This window comes from Nothoprocta perdicaria, unplaced genomic scaffold, assembly GCF_003342845.1.
Source record: "Nothoprocta perdicaria isolate Ctin4 unplaced genomic scaffold, notPer1 scaffold_107, whole genome shotgun sequence".
Lineage (NCBI taxonomy): Eukaryota > Metazoa > Chordata > Aves > Tinamiformes > Tinamidae > Nothoprocta > Nothoprocta perdicaria.
This window is the reverse complement of record NW_020454172.1, coordinates 1,423,336-1,432,348: the sequence shown is the minus strand read 5'-3', so window position 1 is coordinate 1,432,348 and position 9,013 is coordinate 1,423,336. Positions and strand designations below refer to the sequence as shown.

The 9,013-nt window shown below is 56.0% G+C and overlaps 2 protein-coding genes across 2 annotated transcripts; both read right to left on the bottom strand.

Moving 5' to 3' along the window:
- Window positions 1-3,633: 3,633 nt before the first annotated feature.
- Window positions 3,634-4,105, bottom strand: LOC112953141 (cytochrome b-c1 complex subunit 8). Its single transcript, XM_026046148.1, has 2 exons — window positions 3,936-4,105; window positions 3,634-3,781 (listed from the first exon to the last, which is right to left on the bottom strand). The coding sequence occupies exons 1-2, from the start codon at window positions 4,087-4,089 to the stop codon at window positions 3,687-3,689; spliced, it is 249 nt and encodes an 82-aa protein (XP_025901933.1). The 5' UTR covers window positions 4,090-4,105; the 3' UTR covers window positions 3,634-3,686.
- A 2,480-nt stretch (window positions 4,106-6,585) lies between these two features.
- On the bottom strand, window positions 6,586-8,778 carry GDF9 (growth differentiation factor 9). The gene is made up of 2 exons (XM_026046082.1): window positions 8,229-8,778; window positions 6,586-7,801 (listed from the first exon to the last, which is right to left on the bottom strand). The coding sequence occupies exons 1-2, from the start codon at window positions 8,656-8,658 to the stop codon at window positions 6,861-6,863; spliced, it is 1,371 nt and encodes a 456-aa protein (XP_025901867.1). The 5' UTR covers window positions 8,659-8,778; the 3' UTR covers window positions 6,586-6,860.
- Between the last annotated feature and the right edge of the window lie 235 nt (window positions 8,779-9,013).

Below are 9,013 nucleotides of genomic sequence, written 5' to 3'. Positions count from 1 at the left end.
ACCTGCACAGCATGGTGACGCACTCGCTGTTGTCGCGGCACGAGGCGCCGGCGGGCCGGAGCGCCACCCCTCTCCAGAAGGGCGTCATGCGGCGCTGGCGCGAGGGCTGCGGCGGGCGCTGCGGCTGGCCTGGGTGCGGGGCTGGGGCCATGCCGGGCGGCTGCAACGGCACCGAGGCCGCGTCAGCCGCGCGCCGCCCGGCCCAGCCCCTCGTCGTGCTGGGCTCCGGGCAGAGTCTTAAATCCCTGCCCGGGCTCGCGTGTCACGCCATTCCCCGTTAAAGTACAGTTGTTTGTGCTCTAGCCCCAAAGAAATGCAGTGTAARCAAAAAAATTAATTTTTTAAGCCTTCTTTCAAGACAAGGCACCATCACGTGCTGAATTTTGCCTCTCCGTAGCCCAGGGTTCCCAGGCAGCTACTCTGCTCCTTGAGGCCCCGTGYGGCCACCCCCAGCTGCTTGTGGAAACGCCAGCCCCTGTTGCAGTTAGCCGCTGGAAGGGTTTCCCTGCGCTTACCTGGCTGAGCAGCAGCAGGCAGAGCAAGGAGAGCGCCAGGGCCGTGCGGCCCCGCATGCTGCGCAGCAGCGCTGCAGCGCCGAGCATGGCACCCGCCGCGGCAGGCGAGAGCTCCAGGGAAGCTGCTCGGCCGCAGCTCCACTTTTATAGACTCCATCCCTTATCGTTGCATCAACTGTCAGTCATCGCGCGGACAAAGGTCACTCCGGAGCAAGGGAGAATTACCAAGTTAGCATCTACCAAAGTCACCTGGTTCAAGGCCTATCTAACGAGCTAATGATTGACTTTCCTTCCACTTGTACTTTGTCTGCTCAGTTAACCAGATGTGCCAACTGTTCCGTTTTTAAAACCCAACATGTTACCAGGACGCYGTCGTCTATCTGCATGCGAAAGGGCAGGCGGCCCAAAGTCTTATGGCTTTTGATCTTTACCATAACCTCATTTAACTCCGTGACACTCGCAGTATGTGCAGCCTCGGGTTTGACAGCTGGGGAAGGGACTGCCCTCCCCAGTGCATTTTGTGCAGAGAGCAGCATTTTGCTCTGCTCCTCAGTCCTGATGCTTTAAAGAACCACGAGCAAGTTAAACAACTGGTTCATGCCTTTCCTTCTAGGCATGCGACTCGCCGGGAGAAGGTGTCTGTAGAAAGTACCGTAATAAAGACACTGCCTGTTGTTCCTGTCAGGGTGCAGAGCACGCCTGAAGCTCCTCCAGGCAGAAAGCTACGGTATAAACTACACCTTAGCTAAACTGCACGTACAAATACAGATATTAGAAGCTACCATTTTCTGTGATTGCTTAACATGGACGAGTAAGTGCCAGCGTGGAAGACAAGTTACTTAGGTTAAGATAATGCCATGTTGTCAGATTTCCTGCCTACTTGATGATTACCCCTTAGCCCAAATTTCACTGGATTAAATAGAAATTCTTTGCTGCCTATTCTCCACACCGCTGTGGGAAGATGTGTTCCTTTCCTTGGGTTTGCCCTGTATTCTTTCCTCTTACCAATTTGCTTTATTGCCCATGAAAAAGAGTCAAAAACCTTCTGTATTTCCCATTCCTGGGTCTAATGCAGGGAAGAAAATGAGAAAGCAAATCATGGCAATCAAGTAGCTGAGAAACTTGACAATTTCTTTTGTGGTTGGCTGTGAATTTTTCAGTTGTTTATCCCCTCTCATTCTGAACATGCACCTGAGTTACAATTCCTGCAGTTTCCACTAAGAAAATACAGTAGAACAGAGATAGGGAAACAAGGGGGAACAGTACCCTTGACTTTGCTAGGGCAAGATTTCCAACGGCATCTCTAGTCCCAGCTCTGACAGCGGTCGTTGTTTCTCATGGCTGGGGTTCCTTCTTTGGGCTAGGTAGCACTCGTGCTTTGTGGGGGTGTTGCGAAAGCAGAGCTGTTTCATTTCAGGGAAAATCTCTGGGTTAGTAAGAGCATCCGTTTACAGTTACACATCCCTTCGAGGAAACTAGTTTCTAGGCTGGAAAGCAGCAGCCTGCTTACTCTGTCCGGGAAATTAAGAGCTCCAATTGTGCTTTGTTTCCGTGTGTGCAAATCCAGCACAGYCCCGTTACCTCATTATTTGCAAGTGGTGTCGAAAGCAGCAGCTTCTAAAACCATTGCCACAGGAAGCTGCTTTTCTGTCGCCACCTCCCTTGCCAAGGGGAGATGAAAATGAGCTGGCCGAGAGGTTTTTGAGCGCGTGGCTCCAAGACCCGGTCGGTCCCAGAGCGGTTCCCTTCCCGTGGCGCTGGGTGACGTCCCGGAGGCGGCGGCAGCGCGCGGCGAGCGCGTTGCGACACGGCGCGGTGGCCGCGGGGCCGCGCGGCTCCGTCTGACCCGTGCGTGGGTGCGAGGCCTGCCCGGCGCCGCCGCACGCAGGGCGCTGGGCCGGCGCTGCCGCGGAGCCTCCGCGCGGGGCTCAGGGCTCCGCGCTGCTCCTTGTGCCCCGGAGAGTCGCGTTCGGCCGGGGCTTTGACCCGAGCAGCTCTCTGGAGCCCTTTGCAACCCCCACCTGCAACAGCCGCTTCAAGGCTCCCTCCTTGCTTCAGCTGCYGAGAAAATACCAGTAAATTCCAGCTAAATCCGAGTGCCGACTGTTCTCTGGCACCCCCTGCAGCGCTGCACGACTGTTGCATTACCCTGGTTCCGGTAACGTCCCACCGCAATGACACACAAAGGCAGCCGGACACCCCCAGGCCCGCACTTAAATCACACTCGCCATATAGCTTCTATACATCCAGGGGCGGGATTCCCACATCCRCTCCCTCCTTCCTGCAGCCAGAAGGCAGGATTCCCACAGGGAAGCAGCTGGAGGCAGCGCGGGGCGTCGCTTGCGGTGGGAGCCTGGAACAGTCTGCCCCGGACACGGGGAAAGGAGACAAGGGAGCGAGGCCCTGGTGCGGGACCTCTGAACGGCAGGACAGCAAAGCTGCTTTATGGACTTAGAGACACTGCTCAAGTTTCCCAGGCACATATTAAAAAAATAATAATAAAAAAAATGGACCAACCAAAAAATCCCACCCAAACAAAGCAAAAACCACTTAATACTAGTATGGTTACTGGAAAACAGATTGGGCAAAAGGGAAGCGTACTGAAAACAATACTTTTATAAGGTTATTTTCATTTTCAGATGGCAGAACAGCCCTTTCTCCTGACAGTTTCCAAGGAGACGCTCCCAATCCAGCCTGTTAACCCCCGGGACGTGGGGACTGCGGCAGCATCTGATCCACATGAACGGCTGGGGCAGGCAGTGCTGTGGGGAGGGCCAAAGGGCGCTGCGGCCCCGGCCCCGGCCGCGCCAGCCAGGGCTATTCTTGTCCGTGTCTGACAGACTGTTTGTTTTTGCCAGGGATCAAGGCTAGAACGTGTCCTATTTCAAACAAAGAGAAAAAGAGGTGGCGGTGACGGCCTCGCTGCACTTGCCGGCGCTGTCACCAGGCGCTGCGGGCAGCCCCACGCTAACTGCACCGAGCAACACCCCGAAGCAGCAGGAGCCACGGGGCTGCACAAGCTCCAAGGGCTGGGGACGGGGAATTGGGGAATCCAGCCCGACGTGCCGGGCTGTTGGCCGCGGCTCCCCCCGAGCACCGCAGGACACCAACGCACAGGCACAGCAGACACAGCCAGGTTTATTGGGCAGCTCCGCGCGCCGCGCCGCCGCCTCACTGCTCGCTCTCGTAGTCGGCCGGGTTCTTCCTCTTGAGCCGCTCGAACTCCTGCGTGCCCCACGAGTAGATGAGATAGGCGCCCACGAAGGCTGGCGGCACAGGGGGGCCCGTCAGGCGGGACCGGACCGGCACCGGGACCCGGCACCGGGACCGGACCGGCACCGGGACCCGGCACCGGGACCGGAACCGGGACCCGGGACCCGGCCCCGGCGGGGTCGCCCCGCGGCCCGCCCCGCTACTCACGCGGCAGCACCCTGAGGACCTGGGAGCTGAAGCGGCGCCAGGCGTTGGGCAGCCCGCGCGCGAGGAGGTGCGGCAGCGCGCGCTGCTCGAAGGGCGACAGGCTGTACGTGACCACGTGCCGCACGCGCGCCAGGTTCCCGAAGTGGATGCCCATGGTGCCGCCGCCGGTCACCTTGCCGCCCGCCGCTGCTGCCGCCGCCGCTTCCGCTTCCGCCGCTGCCGCTTCCGCTTCCGCGCGGGGCGGCGGGCGCCACCTGCAGGCGCTGCCGGGGCCTTCCCCCCCAGCGGGCGGGAGCGTCACGTGGTGAGCGCGGGGCGCGTCACGTGGGGAGCGAGGCGCGTCACGTGGGGAGCGGGGCGCGTCACGTGGGGAGCGCGAGGCGCGGTACCCCCCGCCTGTCACAGCGGGGCTGTGCCCCGTCCGACTGTGTCCCCGTCCGGCTGTATCCTAGTCGGACTGTATCCCCGTCGGACTGTATCCCCGCCTGACTGTGCCACCCCCGGGGACTGTGTCCCCATCCGACTGTGACTCCGTCGGACTGTGCCACCCCATCACGCTGTCCCCCTGTCAGCCTGTCCCTCTGCTCAGCCTGTTCTTCCCATCAGCCYGTTCCCAACAGCCTGTCCCTCTGTTGCCCTGCATCCCCTCAGCCTGTGTCCTGTCAGCCTGTCAGTCCGTTCCCTTGTCACCCTGTCCCTCTGTCAGCCTGTCCCCCAGCCTGTCCCCTGTCTGCCTGGCTCTCTGTCAGCTTGTGCCCGTCAGCCTGTGCCCGGAACCCTGGCCCTCTGTCAGCCTGTGTCCTGTCAGCCGGTCCCTCTGTCAGCCTGTGTCCCTGTCAGCCGGTCACCCATCAGCCCGTCCCCGCACCAGCACAACCGTCAGCCCTCAACCACCCACCTGTGTCAAGAACAAGGCAGGGAACAAGAAGGACTCCCAGGTTGTCCTGCCACACAGGCGGCCAGCCCGTCACCCTGCCGTCACCCGCACCTGGGGTAACGTGCACTGCAGCCGGCCGGGGGCACCGGGGACAAACGTGGCCTGAACCTTTAATCCGTCACAGAGGCTGCATTTGTCTGAAACGGTCCTTGCATTGTCAGTGACCCAAATGCAGTTTCTTTAGCTTAAGTTAAGCATTTTCTCGTAAATAGGCTTTTGCACATAAGCATCTTTTGCACCAAGGACAGAATAACTTTGTTTTGTTCTCTCGACCGATAGATAAAGCTAAATTCCCACTGTGTTCRGAAGCGATTAACGGCAGCAGCGCTGTATTGGGCAGGAAGGTTCCCTTAAACCAATGAAATGTATTGCTAAAGATTTTCTTTTAAAATCCCAGTCCTCGGTTGAGGTCTTTGAGCTCCGAGCAGGTTTCTCAAGTGTGAATTCAATCAGAGCAAGCAGTGTTTCCAGTTGGACACTTCCAAGCTACTCGCACTTGGAAACTGCATTTAAGCGGGTGTTGTACAACTGTTACCGGCTAAAACTACATCTTTGCAGAGCCCTGCGGTTCCCCGGAGCGTCACGTCCCACAGGCTGGCTCGCACGCCCCGGGTGACGGGACGAGYCTCGCGTTCCCTCTGCCACATCCGTGCACAGAACCCCGGGGCTTTAGCCCTTTCCGTGCCGGGACGGAGCTGCCAGCCCCAGCTCAAGAGGTGGCGGTTGTCACTGGTTCCTGCTGGGATTTATTGGCAAGGCCTCGTTTTAGAGGCTTGCATCTTCAAACTCTGTCTCAGCCTCCTTCTATTAAAAACATATACATAYATATACACTTAATTCCGACCAAAGCCTTTCCCACGAGTGCCGAGGGGGCCCTGGCCTGAAGCAAGTGCTTTCAGCAAAACSCCTGCGGCTGGAAACGCAGGAGAAGGATCAGCCAGACCTGGGAGCTAGCATGGAAACCTAGAATTAAGACAGTTACCTAGACTTCTATTGGGTGAGGAAATGAGACTCTGCTCCCACYTGCCTTCAGATTTAACTTTGGACTACCGAGAGATTAAATAGCATTTAAGTAAACTGTTTTACCTGGCTTCTGAAGCCTTTTTTAACTCTCCAGCAGTGCTGAACACTTCTTCGTGATTCAGAAGCACGGAGCAATAACTTCACACAGGGAGCTCTGCACCCTCACGCACAAACAGGCTGGATTTCACTCACAGRAGACCAAGCCGTCTTGTTTTCAACAGCCCAACAGTGGGATGCTGCTGCTGGTTGTTATCCCAACAGAAGATGGGATTCAAGTTGCCACACAGCTGTCTTGAAATCCCAGGTAAATAGATTATTTGGAAGATATTGTATTACCAATTATTGATAAAGTTTTAGTAGTGGGACAGAAGAGTTCTTGCCCCTCACCTCTCTTTTTTTGGAAAACAACTGTAAGAAAGAGTCATCCAATTCTTTGAAATAATTGGAATATATTGGAGAAAAAGGATGAACCACTGAGGAAGTGACCTTTAACGTTAAAGAGCATCTGCTCTGCCTATATACTTCCCCAAAAGGTCTTATATTGATTTCTTTATATAGSAGACTGAACACAGGTATCAAACATGAGTGGTATGCATGGCAGGCATTTATTCTTTTTTTTTTTTTTTGAAATGTATAACAAAACTGCTTAAAATGGATATCTGGTAGTTGAAACCATTTCCACATTTTAAATGCAAAACTGTTCCAGTAAAAACCATTATTTACATTTAACTTCACATTCTAGAAAGTCTGAGTGGCTACAAAAATAAGTGCTATTACGTGAATACCCTCTACTAGCCCCATGCTAAATCCCAGCTGATTACAAAGAGCTATCAGAACTACACAAACAGACATCTGTTCATCTGACAGAATTACAGATTTCCTTGGAAAAATAACAAAAAAAACAAAATAAAAAAACCCACATACACACGAAATCCCAACCCACGGGAAACCCAGTAGGATTCCCACTACCGACACGTGCACTTGGTTGCGATCATGTCCTCGTACTCCTTGTAGGCGATGGAGCCGTCRGGCTCGACGGTGAGGACGCTCAGCGGGCTGTACTCGGCCGGCACGCACGAGGGCCGYGGCACCGACGGGTCCAGCTTCTCGTAGATGATGTTCTGCACCATGGTGTGCACGGGCGAGCCGTAGCGGTGCCCCGCGGCGCGCGGGCACTCGCCCTTGCAGTACTGGGGGCTGTACCTGCGCGGCGCGATTATCCACTTGTCCCACTGGAGCTGGCTGAAGCTCAGGCGGAAGCTGTGCAGCTCGCACTCGTCCTGGGGGAACAGGAACTGCTTGAAGTAGTCGCTCGCGTTACGGGGTGCTGCGGCCGGCGCCTCGTTGGCGCTCTCCTCCCGCCGCTGTCGGGAAGCCCTTTTCCTCTGCGCCGTTTCTTTCCCTCGGTCAGCCGCAGGGCGCGCGCCTTGCTGGGGCCACCCCGGGGTTTTCCTCCTGTGCCTGAGTGAGTTCCACCTGTGATGCGCTTGCTCGCTGGTGTCGTTGAGGTAGAGGAGAAGAGAAGGGGGAAGCAGGGCCACGTTCAGGGAGCTGCCCTGGGCAGTGCTACGCTGTGGGTCGCCCAGCAGGCAAGTGAAGTTCACAGCCATGTGGATATTCCTCCTGTTAGTGGCAATGAGGGGCTGGAGAAAAGAAGTCACGTCAATCTCCACCCACCTGCGCTTTCTAAATTCRAAGTGCAAACTAAAAGCTACGGAGTGCGAAGTGCTCGGGCACACCGGGCGGGAAAGGTCGTGCTCCTTGAGGGATAAATGGCACACGCATGTGGCGGCGGAAGAAAGGGGAAGCGACGTGTCGAAGGAACAGAGCAGGACAGACTTCAGTAAGTGCTCTAGAGCCGTCACGCGGTCCAGGTTGAAGAGCAAATCCACCGGGTGAAGGTCTCCTGAAAAGGCAGGAACAAAACCCTGAAGAATTGRTATATCTTAATTTGCCACCACGACATAAATGCTCTGCTCTAGTRAATATTTAGAAAGGAGTCAGAAAAAATAAGTGCATTTGCACATCCTTATTTTTATCATGTTGAGTGCCTGCTTTGGTCAGGAATGTAAGCTTTATAAAATAAGAGAATCCCCTGTAATGGGATTCTTAACATCTTGTCACAAATCTAATACCAGGGCCAAGCTTTCACAGCCTGCAAGACTGAGCAGTGGACAGCAACGAGATTGCTGGGCATTTATTCCCCTTTTTGCTTTACTTAAAGCAGACTGCTGAATTCTTTGTCTCCTAGCCCTAAAGGAAGGAGATGTTTGCCCGTTACCCTGCAAGGACAGGGTGCAGAGCGGGGCCCAGGCCAGCGCCTCCCCTCCTACCTCTGGCGAGCTCCCYGTGGCGCCGCCCGCATTCCGAGCACGGCGTGAAGAGCCGGACGGTGTTGTAGAGGTGGCTCCTGTTGGCCTTGGGGATGCCCTCCTTGGTAGCGGACATCTTGTAGAGCCTCTTCATGAACCTCAGGGCCCGGGAGTCCGGCTGCAGCCTGGGCCTGTGGCTCCCCCAGTCCTGGCGGCCCTGCTCGGACAGCACCTTGAGGAGGGGAGGCAGCGGGGCGTATCCGCGCCTCGGGCCCTTCGGAAGCCGCAGCRAGGGATGGAGCCTGCCGGGGCTGTCCTCGGGAGCGAGCAGGAACGCCGAGCTCCCGGCAGAGCCCACGCGGTCCCTGGAGTGGGGGGAACACTGGGCACTGGAAGAAAGCCAGTGAATCCAGCAGTAGAAACACACACAAAACCTCCAAGGACTCTCCATGCTCCTTAGGGCTGCCAGGAAAAAAATCCACCTCCCCTCAAATATTCAAGAAAAAAGGCTCCTGAGCCTGATCCCTTATATAGGCTGCAGCTGTGGCCTGGGAGGGAGGTTTCTTTGTGATTAGAGAYGGAAGAGAAGGATCTACAGCTGGCCTGGGACACCCCATGTGCTGGGGGAGGGAAAATCCCTGTTCCCAGGGCRCAGGGTTTCAATGTGGTAAACTGCAAAACAGGAGCATTCGTTCACCAGCCTCCAGAGGGAGCTGGGGAGGCAAAGGGATTACCTGGCTGTTTTGACTAAGTACATAGTCGTCTGCAGAAATGCTGGCGCTTGGTTAACATTAATTCTTAAGGAA

Bases quoted from the DNA above. Each gene is read 5' to 3' on its own strand.
- LOC112953141 (XM_026046148.1), bottom strand. From the start codon at position 4,089: ATGGGCATCCACTTCGGGAACCTGGCGCGCGTGCGGCACGTGGTCACG. The intron at 3,782-3,935 runs GTGAGTAGCGGG...CTGTGCCGCCAG, and splicing joins GGTCCTCAGGGTGCTGCCGC to CCTTCGTGGGCGCCTATCTC.